Source organism: Grampus griseus (assembly GCF_964374135.1).
Source record: "Grampus griseus genome assembly, chromosome: 1".
Lineage (NCBI taxonomy): Eukaryota > Metazoa > Chordata > Mammalia > Artiodactyla > Delphinidae > Grampus > Grampus griseus.
Genome location: NC_139017.1, coordinates 82,737,994 through 82,759,215, shown reverse-complemented (window position 1 = coordinate 82,759,215; position 21,222 = coordinate 82,737,994). Strand labels below are relative to the sequence as shown.

General features: G+C 38.4%; 1 protein-coding gene across 2 annotated transcripts in view; it reads right to left on the bottom strand.

The window, feature by feature from the left end:
• Positions 1 to 279: 279 nt before the first annotated feature.
• DENND2C (DENN domain containing 2C) overlaps positions 280 to 21,222 on the bottom strand; it is a gene marked incomplete at its 5' end in the record, with an annotated part of 37,633 nt that continues 16,690 nt past the window's right edge. For both annotated transcript variants that reach the window (XM_082671757.1, XM_082671756.1), the window contains 10 exons: positions 280 to 2,327; positions 3,808 to 3,894; positions 4,137 to 4,376; positions 8,611 to 8,716; positions 9,657 to 9,698; positions 16,563 to 16,740; positions 17,215 to 17,363; positions 17,844 to 17,984; positions 18,569 to 18,646; positions 19,560 to 19,629. In XM_082671757.1, coding sequence (XP_082527883.1) covers positions 2,296 to 2,327; positions 3,808 to 3,894; positions 4,137 to 4,376; positions 8,611 to 8,716; positions 9,657 to 9,698; positions 16,563 to 16,740; positions 17,215 to 17,363; positions 17,844 to 17,984; positions 18,569 to 18,646; positions 19,560 to 19,629 — 1,123 coding nt within the window. In that variant the 3' untranslated portion in view covers positions 280 to 2,295. The remainder of the gene's footprint in view (positions 2,328 to 3,807; positions 3,895 to 4,136; positions 4,377 to 8,610; positions 8,717 to 9,656; positions 9,699 to 16,562; positions 16,741 to 17,214; positions 17,364 to 17,843; positions 17,985 to 18,568; positions 18,647 to 19,559; positions 19,630 to 21,222) is intronic.

Genomic DNA, 21,222 nt, shown 5'->3' with positions numbered 1-21,222 from the left:
CTCCGACCACTCCTGCTACTGCTGGTGCCCAGTCTCTGGTCCCTGGCTTCCAGTTCCTTTTGACTAAGCAGGGAAAGACCAAATAAGGTAGTCGGACTATATATACCGTGCCCGGTGTGCAAATCTAGACCCCGACTTTGCCAAGAGCCTGGAAATGTTGGCCACTGTAATTAAAGCTTGGTTAGTCTTGGATCGATTATCTTTTACCTACCATTAGATGAATGTGTTAGCTATAGATTTAAGTGAAGTAAAATATCTTTACAGCTTAAACAATTTTATTTCAAATTCTCCAGAAGATCCATTGAATTTTTTGTGTTTATTCATTAAAAGATCTGTAAACATTTTATACAAATTTTCAGCGATTATTTTACAAGTGTGTCCAGAATTTGTAATACTTTACAAACAAATAATAAAACAGACTGAAGAAAAGGAAGCAGCTTCAGATCGCAGGGATAAGACTCCCATCCCTGAAGAAAAGGTCTCCTCACAGAGGGATGTCTGGGATCCACCACAGTAACACCTTATACCCCCGTTTTATAAACACTCAATTCCCAGTTACTAATTGTTCCCTCAGGGTGGGAGTGTTAGAGGAGACCAAATGGGGACATGTCTGGTAAAAGCCCCACTGAGGTAAGCTGCTTAATAAACTTTTTTTTTTTTTAACATAGGCTTAGTTCTATTTTCTTGGCCCACATCTATAGGAATTGAATTATACAGCACCCATCTTAAATGGTGTCTGATTCAGATCCATTCATGCACACCTGAATGGGTTGTAATGACAATACTGCACAAGTTAATAAGTTGTATCATAACACAACTTATAATGCTTTAAGTTTGAATAAATATTTTTTATGCCAGTTAAAGCCATCAGCAGGAGTTGAAGAAAACAAACTGACACTTGCTGTAACATTTATCAATTAGCGTTACACCAATGCTGACAAATTCCTCTTTCATACCACTACTACTACTTTAGATATTATGGGTTGGAGTGATTATGTGGTGTGTGCCCAGGAAATGTCCATATTCTGAGTCCAATTTAACTAGAGCAAAAAGTCCAACATTTCTAGAGGAACCAAAAAAAGTCTCATCTAGACACCTATAGTTTGAAGTCCCTTATTCTCAGAGCTGCAAGTTGACTCTGGTACACTTCAGCTTAAAAAACAAAAACAAAAAAAAAGCTTTTTCAATAACTATAGTCCCACAGAGTTCAAATTTCCATCTGTAGGAATAACCAACTTTCTATGTGTTCATAAACTAATAGTCCTAGCTTCAGTTTAAAGTTATTTAAACTCTGAATTCCATTTTCCTCATTAGTAAAATGCAGATGCAAATATCTCATAAAGTTGATTTAAAGACTAAACAAGATGACATACATACATGTACCATTCATGGCACATGGTGGACACTAAAAAAGAAGGTAGTTCTCATGCCCTTAAAGGACATTTTCCTGTTAGGTATATATTTTTTTCTTTTCTTGTTTTTGGCCATGCCATGCGGCATGTGGAATCTGCATGGGGGATCTTAGTTCTCGGACCAGGGATCAAACCTGTGCCCCTGCAGTGGAAGCATGGAGTCTTAACCACTGGACTGCCAGGGAAGTCCCCCATTAGCTATAATTCCCCAAAGTTTAATGCTGACATGCGTGGGACAAGCTACCCAAGTGCCACACAATGTGGAGGAGGCGCTATAAAATGTCTATTTTTATAAGATACTCAATAACAGTGATAATACATAGGGCTTCCACATAAGTGAGATTCCCCTAGACAGGGCATTAGACCAAAAAAAAAAAAAAAAAAAAAAAGAGTATAGTCCTTAGCTCAGCTCAAACAGCCCATAGGTTTAAAGCTGCCATGGTATTTCAGTGATGAGAATTATGTGTGAAGGGCTAGTCCTCTACTTCTGTCATGCCTCCGTAGTACCTTAAATGCAGCACTTTTCTCATTGTGCTCATCTATGAGCTGTTTTTAAAATGCAACACCATCTCTTTCTTGTAAAAGACAAATGCCTTCATAGACTAAGCTCAAAACACAAAGAATGAGCTCAAGAATCAAAAAGAAAGGCCACTTAAAAAAAATCTGGTGGCAGAAAAAAGGGAGCATTGGTTCCAGACTACTCCCAACAATTCTCCAGTGATTACTACAGCAGCAACAGGAGAATCCTCCTCTGAGAACCTGGCCCGCTCTGTAACCTTTCAACTTTCAAGACTTTGTAGAATACTTCAGGGCATCTTGACTCTTGGAAAAACAGTTTGTCACTTTCTGTTCTATTTAGGATGGAGGCTGTCAATCAAAGATTTCATTTCTTCTGAAGAAATTTCATTTTACTTCCTAAAGGAAAAAAGTAGAGTGAACTCTCATTAGTTCATTTTTATTTATTATACATTATTTGAGGCAAGGGATTAAACCTAGTCATTCAGAACAGCCCAGAAGTAAGCTGCCATCTCAAGCTATCAGTTGATGGTTTGTTTTGTTTTGTTTTGTTTTTTTGCGATACGCGGGCCTCTCACCGTTGTGGCCTCTCCCACTGCAGAGCACAGGCTCCGGACGCACAGGCTCAGCGGCCATGGCTCACGGGCCCAGCCGCTCTGCGGCATGTGGGATCCTCCCAGACTGGGGCACGAACCCGCCTCCCCTGCATCGGCAGGCGGACTCTCAACCACTGCGCCACCAGGGAAGTCCAGTTGATGTGTTTAACCACCAAAAAACCCCAAACCAAACCAAACCAAACACACACACACAAAATCCCCACATTTCTAATTGTAGAGGTAGAAGAGAACTGAGACATCATCTAATCCCATGGTTTTCAAACCTGACTGTAGGTTAAAATCAGCTGTCCTGCTCCCCACAGATTTTGTGGAGCCTGGTGTGGGGTGTGGGGTGGATTTTCTTTTTGTTTTTTCTTTTTCTTGCCGCACCACACAGCTTGCAGGACCTTAGTTCCCTGACCAGGGATCGAACCCATGCCCCTGCATTGGAAGCGTGAAGTCCTAACCACTGGAACGCCAGGAAATTCCCTGGATTTTCATTTAAATTCCCCAGAGATTATAATATTGTAATCAGAGCTGAGAACCACTGATCTAATCTAACACCATGGTATAAAGATGAAATAATAGCCCTAGACATGATTGTCCATGGTCTCTCAGCTAATTAGGGGCTAATTTTAATTAGGGGGGCATATATTTCAAAGACCAATATAAATACCATAGAATACAGGTTCTTCATTGTTTGGGGCTACCACACCACTGTTCTCCTACATCATACTGGATAATTAAAAGTTAAATATAATTGAAAAATCATAAACAACTGTGTTTCCTTGTGAAGAGTAAAATTAGAGACTTGCAGGAAATCCTCTTTTGCCTCAGATGCCCTCTGAACCAGGTATTTTTAACCTGGAGCATATGGATGGGCTTCAAGGGGGTCCATTAACACCCTAAAATTATATGCATAATTTGTTTGTATGCTCCAAGTATATTTTTCTGGGAAAAGGTACAGATTTTAATAAGATTCTTCCAGGGATGTGGCCTAGAAAAGATTAATAATCATGATATGCAGAATTCTTATATCATGAGGGAGCTTCATCTGAGGAAAACAGCCCCATGGACGACTCTGATGGAGAATCCTAACCTCTGAGAAAGACTTTTGTCTTTCTCCAAAACACTTTGGAAATAGGGTCATGGTTTCTGGTCACCCTCCTTGAGGTTATATTGTTGATGTGATGATAAAGCTTTTGTGATGAGGCATGCTTACCGCAAAAGTTTTTTTTTTTTTTTTAACTATATTTATCTAACAGGAAAACACAGCAACTTACCAAGAGTCCGCAAAATTCTATTCACTCCACTGGGCTCAGACTCAGGAATTGTTTCCAAATACTGGAGGGCCCGGACCTCAAACAAACCTACAAGAAAAACTCATGTTGATGAAACTGCCATACATTTAAGACTGAAAATCAATTGAATAAAACTCTGTACTCACTACCAATGTACTTCTGTAGCTAAAACAATATCACAAAATAAATGTTTCCCATAATAAACAACTCATAGTGAGCCCTTGTAGCTTTATGCTATTTTTTTATATATTATTTTCAAATCTTTCAAGTACTCACTAAATACAGAGGGAGAACTTTATGATGAAACTGACCTTTCACCCCACTTTTCCGAAGCTCTCGGTCCTGGATGAATCCTGCAAACATCTGAGTTTCCATGAAGAGATCCAGGAAGTGGCGTACACTTCGGGAGGTGTGGGATTTACGGAATGGCTCCCTTTGGAATACACGCTCCCCATGCTCAGTGACAGTCATGCTCAAAGAATAATGTCCCACCAGTTCAACAAAAAACCTGACAAATGCTTCGGACACCAGAGAGTTGAGTGTCACATCTTCTGCAAAATGAACGAAAAAAGAAAGAAGGAGGGAAAAAAATCCCCTAAGTTTTGTGTTTATAGGGACACTGGCTCCAGTTATAAAAGTGACGCCTAGGGGATCATAGATTAAAGGACAGAGAATAAATGTAGGAATCCTCATTCTTAGCTTTCTTGTACTCTTCATGACCTGAAAAAAAGCAAATGGCTTATATCCTTACCTTCATGTTCTTCCCACGCATACTGTGGTCTGCACGTCTGTGATTTCACTGTAATGGCTCTTTCAAAGGCCACCAGTGAGAACCAGCCAAATTTAATCTCCTTTTCTATTTTTATCCTCCTTTAAACTCTATGCTGTATTTGTGCTGACCTCCTCCTCATTCCTCTTGTCTCCCACAACTTTATGCTCTCCTGATTTCCTGATTCCTCTCCTGCCTTTAGGACCAAAAACATTGGTTTTGCTCTTGCCTCTTCTTCTTCTTCCTAGGCATGGTCTTTGGACCCCTTCTCTTCAACATTCCTTTCCTTAAAGAGCTAACTGGTATATGCAGAGAGAGCTGGCTTTCTTTGTCAATAATTCTCAACCTCAGATCTCCAGTCCTGATATTTCACCAAAATTCACTTTCTACATTTTCAGGCTACCTATAGGTGATCATCATTTGGCTGTCCCATTAGCACTTACATTCCATTTGTCTAAAAGTCACCATCTAGGGAATTCCCTGGAGGCCCAGTGGTTAGTACTCTGTGCTCTCACTGCTGAGGGCATGGGTTTGATCCCTGGTCAGGGAACTAAGATGTTGCAAGCTGCCCGGCAAGCCAAAAAAAAAAAAAAAAAGTCACCATCTCAGGTCCTTTTGGGAAATTGGTAGACTACAAATCAAATAAACAATACATGCCAAAAACCAAATTCATTATATTTCTCCACCAAATCAGTTTCTCTCTCAACTTTCTCATTTCATATTGCATCACGATTATTCCATAATAAATAATAATGTATTGAGTGCTTTTACAAATTTTAAAATAATCCAGTGAGGTAAGTCTATTATTTCCCTTTTACAGCTGAGGAAACTGAGGCTCAAATCAAAGACATTCTCCAGGGTCCCCTCATCCAGTACCATGGAGAAGCTGCAGGGCTCCCAAGTCAAGTGATTCTTAACCACTATAATATAGCACAATGTGTTGCCTTCCAGGTTCCAGGCTGAAACCTCAGGTTCAACTTAGACTCCTCCTTTTCCTCCCATATCAAAATAGTATTCTTTTCCTCACAATGTCTCTTGCTCTTTCCCATGGGCTGACTGGGGATCTGGGACCCAGGTTTAATCAGACTTCTACCATGAAGCAGCTGTATAATAGTGGGCAACTTGCTTTACCTCTCATGGCCTCTCTTTCCATATCTGTATAATGAGGTGGCTGATTAGGCAATTTCTGAGCTCTCTTCCGACATTAACATTTTTATTCTTTTTTTTTTAATTTCATTTTTATTATTTGGCTGCATCAGGTCTTAGCTGTAGCGTGTGGGCTTTTCTCTAGTTCTGGCATGTGGGCTTAGTTGCCCCATAGCATGTGGGATTTTAGTTCCCCAATCAGGGATCGAACCCATGTCCCCTGCATTGGAAAGCAGAATCTTAACCACTGGACCACCAGGGAAGTCCCTACATTTTTATTCTAATCTAGATTTTTGTTATATTTTGTTCAACAGACTTCCTTCTCATCTCTTTCTTTCTGCAGCTGAGAATCCATCACTGCTTTATCATTAACGCTTTTGCCCCACTCTCCCATCGCCTCCAGTTACTGTCCCATCTCTCCTCCAGTTCGCAGCAAAAGATTTCTTGGAAGAGCTGTTTATACCTGTTGTACCTACTTTCTTACACCTAATTCCCTTTCTTTAAAAAATTATGTTTTTCTATAACTTATCTTCCATTCTTTGTTTCTGTTTTAATGAATAACTTTATAGATTCTTGTAATATGTATGAATATTTCTTAAGATCAGGAGTGAGATGACCACACAAGTGCCCACCACAAAGCTTAGAATAGAACATCACGTGTATCTCTGAAGTTCCCTGTGTGATGCTCTCTCAGTGGTGTTCTTCCCCTACTTTGCAATAAGAGGGTGACCATTTTTTGTAATTTTGTGTGTATCATTTGCTTTACATTACAGTCTTACCATACACATCCAACACCAACAACATACTGTTAGGTTTTGTATGTCTTTGAACATTATATAAAACATTATATTCTTCTGCAACTTACTGTTTTAATTCAACGTGTTTTTTTAAAAATATTTATTTATTTATTTATTTGGCTGTGTTGGGTCTTAGTTGCGGCACGCCAGATCTTCAAAATGTGTGTTTTTAAGCTTCTTTTTTTTAAATGCTATATTCTCCTGTCAGTGGACATCTAGGTTGTTTCAGTTTTTGCTATCACATACAATAACACTATAAAAATTATTGTACTTGTTTCCTAGTTATAATGTACAAGAGTTTCTCTGTGTATATATCTAAAATGGAATTGTTGGGTTGCAGGATATGTACACCTTTAATGTTACTAGATGATGCCAAATTGTTTTTCCAAAGGGGTTGAAGTAACTTACACATTCTCATCAACACCTGATACTGTCAGACTTTTAAATTTTTGCCAATATGGTGGGTATAAAATGGTATCTCACTGTGGTTTTAATTTACATTTCCCTGATTTTGATGGGGTTGTATATCTTTTCATATATTTATTGGCCTTTCATGTTTCCTCCTCTATGAAATGACTGTTCATATCTTTCCCCCATTTTCCTCTTGGGTTGTTCATCTTTTTACTTTTAAACTGTAAGAATTTTAAAAACTAAATTCTAGATACTATTCCTTTGTTAGTTATATTTGTTGAAAATGCCTTCATCTAGTTTATAGCTTGTTTTTTATTTCTTTTAGGGTTAGGGAGATTGGGGTTGACATATATACACTATTGATACCATGTATAAAACAGATAACTGATGAGAACCTACTGTATAGCACAGCAAACTACTCAGTGCTCTGTGGTGACATAAATGAGAAGGAAATCCAAAAGAGAGGGGCTATATGTATACATATACCTGATTCACTTTGCTGTACTGTACAAACTAACACAATATTGTAAAGCAACTATACTCCAATAAAAATAAAAACAAAAAAACATAACTGCTTACTCTTTCCTTCATGGAATACTTTCTTCACTCAGTTTCTACAATATCACATACTCCTGGTTTTTCACCTACTTCACTAGCTGCTCCTTTTAGTCTCCTTTGCTGGATCCTTCTCCTCTTCCCAACTACCAAAAGTTGGAAATCTAAGCACATCATCCCCAACCAGGGCTCAATCCTTAAATCTTTTTAATTTTCTCTCTATACTTACTCTATTGGGCTATTTCATCTGTTCCCACAGCTTTAAAATAGCAACTTTTAAATGTATGTCTCTAGCCCAAATCTTTCCTCTGAATCTCAACTTCACGTATATAAATGCCTACTTGATATCTCCAGCTGAAAGTCTGCCAGGTATTGGATGTCCAATAGGTATCTCAAACTTAATATTAAAAACTGAACTTTTAGTTAGTCCTCTAAACCTTCCCCTTCTCTAATGTTCCCCATTGGTAAACAGCCTTAGTGTTCTCCCCTGTAGAATGGGGATTAAATCATAACACCTGCTTCATAAAGATATTACAAGGATGAAATAAGATGTATGCTAAGTGCTTAAAACAATGCCTGGCACAGAGTAAGCCACCCATAAAATATTATTCATCCTTTTATTCAACAAATACTTATTGAATACCTATTTACTGAATGCTGTTTAAAGTACTGGAAATAGAAAACAAATAGATGGTCACTGCTCTCATGGAACTTACATTTTAGCACATCAGATGGTGATGAAAGCCATGGAGAAAAATAAGGTCAGGGAGGAGGATAGGACATGCTAAGGGAACAGGAACAATTTTAAACAGCACAGTCAGAAAAGGCCTCACTAAGAAAGTGACATTTGAGCATGGGCCTGCAAGAACAAAGAGCAGGAGCCCTGTGGATATCTAGGGGAATAGCATTCCATACATGGAACTGAGCAAGTGCAAAAGTCCTGAAATAGAAGGGGACTTGGCACAGCTGAGGGTGAGCAAGAAAGCTGACTATAAGCTTACGAAGGCACAGGCAATCTCATACTGCTATTGCATATGCTTTGGCAGGGTGCTGGGCATGTGGTATTTACTGCCTTGACCTTAAATCCTCAGACCACTTGTCTCATACCTTGTAAAAAATTCTGCTCCTGAGCCAAAATTTCATTTCGTTCTTCCAAAATTTGTATCAGGGCAGCCTGGAGTTTAGGTGGTAGAATTTCATCCTCATCAGATACCTTAAGAGAAGAAATTGAGATTTTCATGAGCTTTGAGAGAGAAAGTCTCAAACATGCCTTATTTAAGTCCCTCAAAGTCCACAGGTAGCTTTGTATATATTATGGCTGAAGAGTCAGTCTCAAGCTTCCTTCCCTACATTGAGCAGAATCCACAAAACTTATGGTGCATACATCTTCATTACATTTAAGAAAAATAAATAATATGCCTTATAAAATTTTCTGGCACTTTCCCACAAAATGTTTCTCATCTCCAAGTCTTATGCTATATTACAAAGATCATCCCCAAATAAATGGTGCTTCACATGTGACGAGCTGACTGATTCTGAAAAAAGACAGTCTTGGGAAACATTCTTTTCACCCTGCCCTCAGTGCTCACAAAACTATATACAGGTTACATACAGAGGGCTGCTCTAAGGCTTTACTAACTCTCCTCTCCACTTCACTATCTAGAATAAGTGACACTTCCTTTCTGCCCCTACTGTATCTTGTATAAGTTTCTATTACACCATTTCTAAAACTTTATGGCTATGTCTGCTCCCTCTCCCCTCCCCTTTAAACTATAAGGCCTGAGAGATCAAACTGAGTATCTTACTCATCTTTAGTTTCTGACTGGCTAACAGAATATCTAGAAATAATTGGTGCTGAATGCTTGTTAAATTTAATTAAATTAGAGACCTATACATCAACCCATAAGACTTGAAGGGAGGGTTACCTCTTTTGAGAATGGCAGTTAATCTGTTTCCTCCTTCCCTAAGTTGGGACAGTGAGCTATGAACCCAAATCAAATTTTTCAGGTCAATCTTGTATGATTGGCCGCAGTGTCAAGTCAAGTATGTGTAGGAACTGTAAGTCTTGCCTGAGTCACCTTCTCTAAGTACTTTCACATATTTTCTGGCCAATTATACCCAAACATTACATAATCACCTCCTTTGTCACTCACCTCCTGTAAGAACTTGTCTGCACAGAGATCAACTATCAGCACCTACGGAATAAAGGAGCCAGACAAGTTAAACCAGAGACATTCACAGAGAAATACATTAGACACTGCTAGATCAGGAAGAGTGTGTTTTGATTCTTTCATGCAAAGGGGAATAGTTTTAAATAAACTTAAAGGTTTATTTGTTTTGTTTCCTTTCTTTTTTTAAAAATTGAAGTATAATTGACTTAAATATTATATTAGTTTCAGGTGTATAAAGTGATTCAATATTATTATACACTAACTTAAAGTGTCAGCCCATTTAAAAGTTAACTCATCAACACAAGTAAAAAGAATTTCAAGTTAAAAAAAAATGATGGCAGCACACCTAGAGATTAAAAGAGCCTAAAAAAACCACACCAACCAAATGCACTGCATGGACTTTATTTGGAACTTAATTCAAACTATTAAAAATTTATGAAATAATAAGAGAGCTGAATACTGAATTTTTCTGATATTGAGGAACTGTTATTAAATTTTTTAGGTGTGATAATGGTATTGTGATTATGCTAAAAATGACCTTATAGAAATTCATATTGCAATATTTAGAACTATGAAATTATGTCAGGATATACTTCAAAATATTATGGGAGAGAGGTAGAAGTATGATTGGCCAAAACTTTGTAAGTAGTTAAGAAGGGTGATTGGATTTATTTTACTCTCTTGTTTACTTTTACATATGTTTAAGATTTTCCATTATAACAAGTTAAAAAAATAGGTTAATACAAAAATCAGAAGTGTTTCTATACACTAACAATGAAGTGTCTGAAAAATAAATTAAGAAAACAACCCCATTTTCAATTGCACCACAAAGAATAAAATACCTAGGAATAAATTTAAACGAGGTAAAAGATATTTGTGCTGAAAACTATAAGACACTGATGAGAGAAACTGAACAATACACAAATAAATGGAAAGATATTCCATGCTCATGGACTGGAAGAATTAATATTGTTAAAATGTCTAAATTACCCAAAGCAATCTACAGAGTCAGTGCAATCCCTACCAAAATTCCAAAGGCAATTTTCACAGAAAGAGAACAAACAATTGTAAAATTTCCATGGAACCACAAAAGACTCCAAATAGCCAAAATGATCTTGAGAAAGAAGAATAAAGGTAGAGACCATCATACCTCCTGATTTCAAACTATATTACAAAGCTATAGTAATCAAAACAGTATGGTACTGGCATAAAACAGACACATGGCTCAATGGAACAGAATAGAGGGTCCATAAATAAACCCCACACAGAGTCAATTAACTTTTTTTATTAATTTTTTTTTAATTAATTAATTTATTAATTTGGCTGCACTGGGTCTTAGTTGCATCACATGGGATCTTTAGTTGTGGCATGAGGGATCTAGTTCCCTGACAGGGGTCGAACCCGGGCCCTCTGCATTGGCAGCGCACAGTCTTCACCACTGGACCACCAGGGAAGTCCCAGTCAATTAACTGATGACAAAGGAGCCAAGAATATAAAATGGGGAAAGGACAATCTCTTCAATAAATGGTGTTGGGAAAATTAGATAGCTGCATGCCAAAAAATAAAATTGGAACCCAATCTTACACCATACACAAAAATCAACTCAAAATGGATTAATGACTTAAACATAAGACCTGAAATCATAAAACTCCTAGAAGAAAACACAGGGGGTAGCATCTTTACCTTGGTCTTGGCAATGATTTTTTGGATTTGACACCAAAAGCAAAGGCAACAAAAGCAAAAATAAGCAAGTAGGATTACATCAAATTAAAAAGCTTCTGCACAGCAAAGGAAACCATCAATAAAATATAAAGGAAATGTAAAGAATGGGAGAAAACATTTGCAAATCATATATTGGATAAGGGGTTACTACCCAAAATATATAAAGAACTCATACAACTCAAAAGCAAAAAAAACCCCAAACAATCCAATTAAAAAATAGGCAGAGGAACTGAATAGACATTATTCCAAAGAAGACATACAAACGACTAACAAGCACATGAAAAGGTATTCCACATCAGGGAAATGCAAATCAAAACCACAATGAGATATCATCACCTGTTAGAATGGCTAGCAACAAAAGACAAAAGATAACAAATACTGGCAAGAATGTGGAGAAAAGGGAACTATTGTGCACTCTTTATGGGAATGTAAATTGGTTCAGCCACTATGGAAACAGTAAGGAGGTTCGTCAAAAAATTAAAAATAGAATCAGCACATGATTCAGCAATCCCACTTCTGGACATGAAACCAAAGGAAATAAGATCACTATTTTGAAGAAATAGCTGTACCCCCATGTTCACTGCAGCATTACTTACAAAAGACATGACAATGGAAACAACCTAAATGTCCATCAACAGATGACTAGATGAAGATGTGGTATGTGTGTATGCATACACACACACACAAACACACACACACAAACACACACAAACACACAATGGAATATTATTCAGCCATATAAAGAAGAAAATCCTGCCATTGGTGACAACATGGATGCTAAGTGAAATAAGTCAGGCAGAGAAAGACAGATACCACTTACATGTGGAATCTAAAACAAATGAATTCAAAGATACAGAGAACAGATTGGTGGTTGCCAGACATGGGGGTGGGGGATGGATGAAATGGGTGAAGGGGGTCAAAAGGCAAAAATTTCCAGTTATAAGATAAATAAGTTCTGGATATGTAATGTACAGCATGGTGACTACATTTAATAATACTACACTGTATATTTGAAAGTTGCTAAGAGTCTATCTTAAAAGTTCTCATAACAAGAAAAAAAATTTCTAACTATGTGAGGTGATGGATATTAACTAAACTTACTGTGTAATTATTTTGAAATATATGCATATATCATATACTATCATTATGCTGTACATCTCAAACTAATACAATGTTATACGTCAATCATATCTCAATAAAACTGGGGGAGAAAAAAAGCTTAACCCATCAGTGTAATAGGGAAGAAGAGCTATTTCAATAAGTGGTAGTGGGATAGTTGGCTATCCATATGAAAAAAATGAAACGACCCCTACCTCCATTTTTTCTTTTTGGCCACACTGTGTGGCTTGCAGGATCTTAGTTCCCTGACCAGGGATTGAACCCACGCCCACAGCAGTGAAAGCAGGGAGTCCTAACCACTGGACTGCCAGGGAACTCCCCCTACCTCCTATTATATATAAAAAAAAATCAAGCCCCCGACTTCAGAAACAAAAATTAAAGGCATAATAATAAATCTTCCAAGAGATAATATAGGAGGCTATGTCCATCAAGTTAATACAAAGAAAAACTTAAGCAGTTCACACACACACACACACACACATAAAAACACTAACCATAAAAAAATTGATAATTCTGACCACATTAAAATTAAGAACACCACTGTATTTAAAAAACACCATTTTGGAGAATGAAAAGGTAAGCTACAAAGGGGCTCGTATCCAGAGCTATAAAAACGCTTCTTACAAATCAGTGAGGGTAAACAATTCAGTATAAGGATATAGCCTATGAATTTTACAAAAGATGACAAAAAATGACATTCAAATGGCCAATAAACATATAGAAAGATGCTCACCCTCAACCATAATCAAGGAATGCCAATTAAACCACAGTGAGTACAACTACATACCCATCAGATAGGCTAAATTACACAAACTGATGACAACAAGGGCTGTCAAGGATGTGGAGCAACAGGAACAGTGCTGGAGGAAGTTTAACTCGGCACAGCTACTTTGGAAAAGCTTGACTTTACCTACTAAAGTTGAAGGTTTACTCTATGACCCAGCAATTCCATTTCCAAGTATATGTCCATAAAACTGCATGCACATATGTACATATGTACCAAGGGTCATGAACAAGAATATTCATAGCAGCATTATTAATAATAACTCCAAACTGGAAACAACTCAGATGTCAATCAACTGTAGAATGGATAAGAAAATTGTGGCACATTCACACAATGGAATACTATACACAATTAGAATAATCAAACTACTGTTGTTAAACCCATCAACATGGATGAATCTTAAAGACATAATGTTGGGGACTTCCCCGGTGGTGCAGTGGTTAAGAATCCGTCTGTCAATGCAGGGGAAACGGGTTTGAGCCCTGGTCAGGGAAGATCCCACATGCCACGGAGCAACTAAGCCCACGTCCTGCAACTACTGAGCCTGCGCTCTAAAGTCCACGAGCCACAACTACTGAGCCCACGTGCCACAACTACTGAAGTCCACTTGCCTAGAGCCCGTGCTCCACAACAAGAGAAGCCACTGCAATGAGAAGCCTGCACACCACAACAAAAAGTAGCCCCGCTCGCCGCAACTAGGGAAAGCCCACACGCAGCAACGAAGACCCAATGCAGCCAAAAAAAAAAAGACATAATGTTGCTCCAAAGAAGCCAGACTGAAAAAAGAAAAGAAAGAAAGAAAGAAAGAAAAAACATACTGTATGAGTTCATTTATTTCAAGCTTAAAACCAGGCAAACCTGAATTACATTGTTTAGGTATACATGCCTAGGATGTTAAGCTATAAACACAAAAGAAAATGAGCACCACGAAAGTCAACATAATGGTTACCTTTTGCAAGGGGTGGGGAAGGGAACAGTGATTAGAAGAAAGCATGATGGGGGACTTCCCTGGCAGTCCAGTGGTTAAGACTCCGCGCTTCAAATGCTGGAGGTGCGGGTTTGATCCCTGGTGGGGGAACTAAGATCCCACATGACACGCGGCATGGCCAAAAAATTTAAAAAATAATAATAATTAAAAAAATTAAATTAAAAAGGCATGATGGGGGGCTTCCCTGGTGGCGCAGTGGTTGAGAGTCCGCCTGTCGATGCACGGGACATGGGTTCGTGGCCCGGTCTGGGAAGATCCCACATGCCGCAGAGCGGCTGGGCCCATGAGCCGTAGCCGCTGAGCCTGCGCGTCCGGAGCCTGTGCTCCACAAAGGGAGAGGCCACAACAGTGAGAGGCCCGCGTACCGCAAAAAAAAAAAAAAAAAAAAAAAAAAAAAGGCATGATGGGGACTTCTGTTTCCATTGCCATAATATTTCTATTCTATTCCAATGTTGGTTACATAAGCATTCACTATGTGATAATTAGCTGAGCCATACATTTTGTTTGGGCATTTATCTATACGTGTTTTATATCTGAAACAATTTATTAAATTAACCTAGAGTAGTTTCTGTGTATGATTTTTTTAAAAAGACCTATTCGTCTATACAATGGAGAAAAGACAGCCTCTTCAATAAGTGGTGCTGGGAAAACTGGACAGCTACATGTAAAAGAATGAAATAAGAACACTCCCTAACACCATACACAAAAATAAACTCAAAATGGATTAAAGACCTAAATGTAAGGCCAGACACTATCAAACTCTTAGAGGAAAACATAGGCAGAACACTCTATGACATAAATCACAGCAAGATCCTTTTTGACCCACTTCCTAGAGAAGTGGAAATAAAAACAAGAATAAACAAATGGGACGTAATGAAACTTCAAAGCTTTTGCACAGCAAAGGAAACCATAAACAAGATGAAAAGGCAACCCTCAGAATGGGAGAAAATATTTGCAAATGAAGCAACTGACAAAGGATTAATCTCCAAAATTTACAAGCAGCTCATGCAGCTCAATAACAAAAAAACAAACAACCCAATCCAAAAATGGGCAGAAGACCTTAATAGACATTTCTCCAAAGAAGATATACAGATTGCCAACAAACCCATGAAAGAATGCTCAACATCACTAATCATTAGAGAAATGCAAATCAAAACTACAATGAGGTATCACCTCACACTAGTCAGAATGGCCACCATCAAAAAATCTACAAACAGTAAATGCTGGAGAGGGTGTGGAGAAAAGGGAACCCTCTTGCACTGCTGGTGGGAATGTAAATTGATACAGCCACTATGGAGAACAGTATGGAGGTTCCTTAAAAAACTAAAAATAGAACTACCATACGACCCAGCAATCCCACTACTGGGCATATACCCTGAGAAAACCATAATTCAAAAAGAGTCATGTACCACAATGCTCACTGCAGCTCTATTTACAATAGCCAGGACATGGAAGCAACCTAAGTGTCCATCAACAGATGAATGGATAAAGAAGATGTGGCACATATATACAATGGAATATTACTCAGCCATAAAAAGAAACGAAATTGAGTTATTTGTAGTGAGGTGGATGGACCCAGACTCTGTCATACAGAGTGAAGTAAGTCAGAAAGAGAAAAACAAATACCATATGCTAACACATATATATGGAATCTAAAAAAAAAAAAGGTTATGAAGAACCTAGGGGCAGGAGAGGAATAAAGATGAAGATGTAGAGAATGGACTTGAGGACATGGCGAGGGGGAAGGGGAAGCTGGGACGAAGTGAGAGAGTGGCATGATGGACATACACACACTACCAAATGTAAAATAGACAGAGGGAAGCAGCCGCATAGCACAGGGAGATCAGCTCGGTGCTTTGTGACCACCTAGAGCGGTGGGATAGAGAGGGTGGGAGGCAGATGCAAGAGGGAGGAGATATGGGGATATATGTGTATGTATAGCTGATTCAGTTTGTTATAAAGCAGAAACTAACACACCATTGTAAAGCAATTATACTCCAATAAAGATGTTTTTAAAAAAAAAGACCTATTCAGAATAACACAAGAATTAGCCCATGGTTCAATACTGCAAATAAGATACAACTTCAGATTCATGTGTACTACAGAATTTTTCTCATTTTCATAAACAGATACAAAAATATGATAGCATAATGTATTAACAATCATAATTATATATTATTATTAATTAATGACATATCCACCACTGTTAAAGATCACTTGTTTTCATTTGCCAGTGCCCCAGTCTTTTCCACAGGTACTATTTCTCCCATCTCACCTCTTCAATGGGTAGGTCCTGGAGCTGTGGTAAGGAGCAAGACAGGATTCCAATAAGGAAAGGAGTAGGTGAGCACACAATGTCGATCATAGATGCTGGCAGGACTGGGATGTAGGTATGCTGCCAGGTGAATGGATACAGTGTGGCAACCACAGCATGGCCACATTTTGACAGGGTGCTAGCCAGAGGAGAAAGCAAACGGTGTCATATAAAGAACAACAATGGAGGGCATTTCAGACATTACGTTACAGAATTACAAAAGTGATGCCAGTTAGTGATCATAGATTAACAATTCTGTGATTACTCATTAAATTTTAACATTTTATTTAAATTTTAACTTAATTTACTGAATATCTTTAATCTCAATCTAGCTGTTTCCCACAATTTATATTGCTAAAAGCTAGTGTGTACTTAGAAAAGCAATTCCAATTTTTAACAACAGTTTTAACAAAACACATTTTGAAGGTAAATTAATTGCAACCCCCAAAAGTCACTGTTATCGCCGAATGCAAATAGCTTTTGGATTATCCATGTCACTATAGCATTAGGTAACTGAGATCCTACCTAAGTGTTTTCTAATATGCCCAAATTTTAAAATAGTAAGCACAAGTAAAACAACAGGCTGAAGTGACACATTTTACTTATTTCTCACCTTAGGCTGTTGGCAACAAAGATTATCCTCCGCTCCAAAAGGAGAGAGGCACAGACCCGAATGAGATGGCACACACTCAGGCACTTAAAGAGACATTCAAAATCAACATGTTCCAATCGTGAGTCCAGTGGTCGGCACAGTTCAATTGACTGAAATGCAAAATTTGAATCAGGGGAGGCTGAGGTGGGAAAACAATCCCTAATGACAATACTAATGGATCCTGTCATTCTTTTACAGGTTAAATTCAAGAGAGAGGGTCTGCTACAGAGTTTGTGAAGCTGCCTACGCTAATGCCAAGACTTAATACCTTACTTTTGGGCTGTAAATTTCTGGTGAAATCTTTCATCCCACTGGACAATAGTATGTATAATCTTCATTTATCACACTGAAATAGATATTATGCAGGGGCTCAATCTACAAATGATAGAAAACCTCTGGTTCCTGGGTCTAGGATCAACTATCTCACAGATCAACTGGATGTTTCTCCAGTGCTTTGGTGACCAAAACATATTCTGTGCAGTTCATGAAAAAGAGAAAACTACCCTGTAAGGTTTCTATCAGGTAAGGCCTACTAGTGTAAGGCCTGCTTTTTGGCAGCTATCAAACCTTTTCAAAATGAACTAACTTACCCCATCTCCAGCCCCAGGGAGGTAGCTCTTTACTGTGATGGTGCGTCCAGGAGCTGGGAAAGGAGCTTCCATGACACTTCGCATAAATGGGTAAACCAAAGCTGGAGACATTTCTCTTCTCTTTTCTACTTCATCTAGAATCTACATACACACAAAAGATTTTTTTTTAATTAGGGACTCAGTTCAAAAACATAAAAGAATCCTATTGAAGGAACTGCCAAACTGGGTGCACAAACTTGAAAATAATACCAACAGATTTCAAGACAGATAAGCTTCTGCAACGAATAAAAGTTCATTAAAGGCATCATTTCTCTTAGAGGTACCTTTAAATCTCCAAGAAAAGTTACTAAAATAAATCAACTTAATTTTAGAAGAGAAGCCCCTTTTTATATCACTAAGGCAGGGGCAAAGAAGGTGACACAATAATACCCTGCAGTTTGGTGTCTGGGAAAGACATGAGACAAGATAAACTTCAGGCAATGTTTTGCTTTAAGCTGGGAGGTTTAGCGAACCAAAATGAGGATGACGGGGCAACATCATCTGGATTAGAGGTCTAAATTTAAGCCTTCAAACCCGTAGCTCTAATCTACTAATGGGAAACCCTTTCTAAAGTACTATGTTAAAGTCTATGCCACTTAACATTGCCTGGTGAAGTCATCAGAAACAAAAACTCACTCAGAGCTCAGAAAGGACAACACTTTTCATAGGGCCCATTCTCCACTCACCTTTGAAAAAAGGTTGAAGCAGCCTAGGCGACTGACCATGCAGTATACCTCAGGGAGTCGCTTTCCTTTGCCTTCTGGCTAAAAAAAAAAAAAAACAACAAAGCAAAAATTAAACAGCACGAGTCTTTACTAATTTGGACTATTAATACCTCTTAATACTCCTTAGTATAGAGTAGGAACCAAAGCTCTCATTCGCAATGAACACTGAAAGATGAGAAAATGCTAAAAAAAAAAAAAATGATAGCATGATTTATTCCAGTTTAGTGATGGCATATAAGCAAGAAGTAACTCAGAGCTCCCTCGATTGGCTCACTGTACTCCATTCCTCAAATATAACCAGACTGACTTCAGCTACAATGTCAGTGCTTTCTTCATCTATTACAAACAAACAAATAAATAAAATAACTCCATACCGTTTCTATTATGGAACACTCTGTGGCTAACCTCCACCTTGCTCTTACTGTTTAAAGCTAACATAGCTTCGGGACTTCCCTGGTGGTCCAGTGGTAAAGAATCCTCCTTCCAGTGCAGGGGACTCGGGTTCAATCCCTGCTCAGGGAACTAAGATCCCACATGCCACAGGGCAACTAAGCCCGTGAGCCACAACTACTGAGCTCATGTGTCTCAACTAGAGAGCCTGCGTGCCGCAAACTACAGAGCCCACACGCTCCGGAGCCCGTGAGCCACAACTAGAGAGAGAAAACCCGCACGCTACAACTAGAGAGAAACCCATGTGCCACAACTAGAGAAAAGCCCGCATGCCACAACTAAGATCCTGTGTGTCGCAACTAAGATCCTGCGTGCTGCAACTAAGACCCACCGCAGCCAAAAAAATAAAGAAAATAAAAATATGAAGCTTAACTAGCTTCTTTATAATACACAGATCACTGAGTAGCCCCCAAACTCATCTAGAGATCGTGTTTCTGAAGTTCCTAGTCTGACTCTTTTGTTCCTCTACCAAAGCTGCCTGTAGCACAAGTCTGGGACTTACCAAGAGCTTCTTACAGTAACCAAACCACCGGCTCCCATCTTCACCAGTTAAGACAAAGGAGAACGTTTCACTGAAAAAAACAGTCAATAGTTTGAGATCCAAACAACTGCTTATGACATTCCTCGGAACAAGCAATTAAAAATTAGAGTCCAACAGCAGTCATTTTGTGATGTAAGAGGAGGCAGCAATATTGTATTTATTGCAAGTCACATTCCTCCTGAGGGAGAATGTCCAGCCCTTGAGAATATCTTGCTTTGTACTGGAGTGAGAGAATAGCATGTGATGAGCTGTTGATGCCGCTGCCTCCTTTTACTTTCTTATTTATTTAGTCCAGCTATTAATCAAGCCTATTTTCCTTCTGCTGAATGTCCAGTTTAGTCAAATATATAGGTAAACTATAAAGAATTCTGATAAGCTATCTTCCCTTCCAAATTCTTCTATTTAGTTCTGAGAGGTCATATGGAACTGTGATAGGGAAAAGTTTATATCCTTAATACATAAAAATTATTAGGAAAATTACCATCTCATTAGAAACACTGGCAAAAAATATGCATAGATAATTTACAAAATGAAGACCTAGAGATGCCCAAGAAATAAATTCATTAACAATCAAAAGAAATTCAAATCTGAACAACATATACATATGTCTATATTTGGCCACGAATAAAGATTGGAAGGGAACATCTCAAAACATTTACAGTGCTTATCTCTGAGTAACTAGAATGCCAGTGATTTTTAATTTCTGCTTTTTATTTACTCCTCTGTATTTTTCAGACATTCTAGAATAAACACACATAACTCTTGGGGAAAGCCAACCATGGAGCAGCCAGGCCAATAAGAAAGAAGCCGCCTATGCAATTAGTACAACTGACAGCACAAAGGCTTCAGGGTTGATGGCTCAGAGATGAGAGCGCCGATCAGGCTAAACTGGTTAGGAGAGACAGGAGCAGAGTCTGGAGGCAACGTGGGGTGGAAGGGCAGAGCTACTTAGGCAACAGCTGAGGCTGTCTTCCAGCAGGTCACTGGCATGTGATATGGTTCACATAATCACGCTTTTCAGCCTAAATACATGATTCAATAATTACAGTTTTGAACAAAGCACTTATCTATTTATAAGCAGGATATAATTTTATTATATTATATATGGCTTATTAATTGAAAATAGTAATTTCCTCTAGATACTGGGAAGCAATTTCTTATAATTCCCTTCTCAATATACTTACACCTTCCAAACTACAGCCCCCTCTTCGTACAAGTTCGACAGGGAACATACAATCTGGGCTATGGCTTCTTCTAACAACTTGAAGGAGATAACAAGATGCAGACATTGCCATGTTTTATCTCTGTTTCTCAGTCCCTAAGTTAAAGTCTTTTTTTCCTTTTCTGTCCACTTGGTGGCATTTCTGATTATATGTAAAGTGGAACTTTTTTTCCTGCAGAATTGGCAAATTGAAGAGACTCTCAAACTTGTTTTCCCTTTGACACTGTTTTTCTTTTTTGAGCCCCACATAGGAAATGTCCTAATTGTTTCTTCCTTTCCTCCCACTGCATCCTTGATCTGCCACAGAGTCCACAGAGCTTCACTGCTGACTCTGTTTCTCAAAGATTCTCGTTCTACTTTTGCTCGTCCAACAAATAGAAATCAGATAAAGCAGTCTATTTA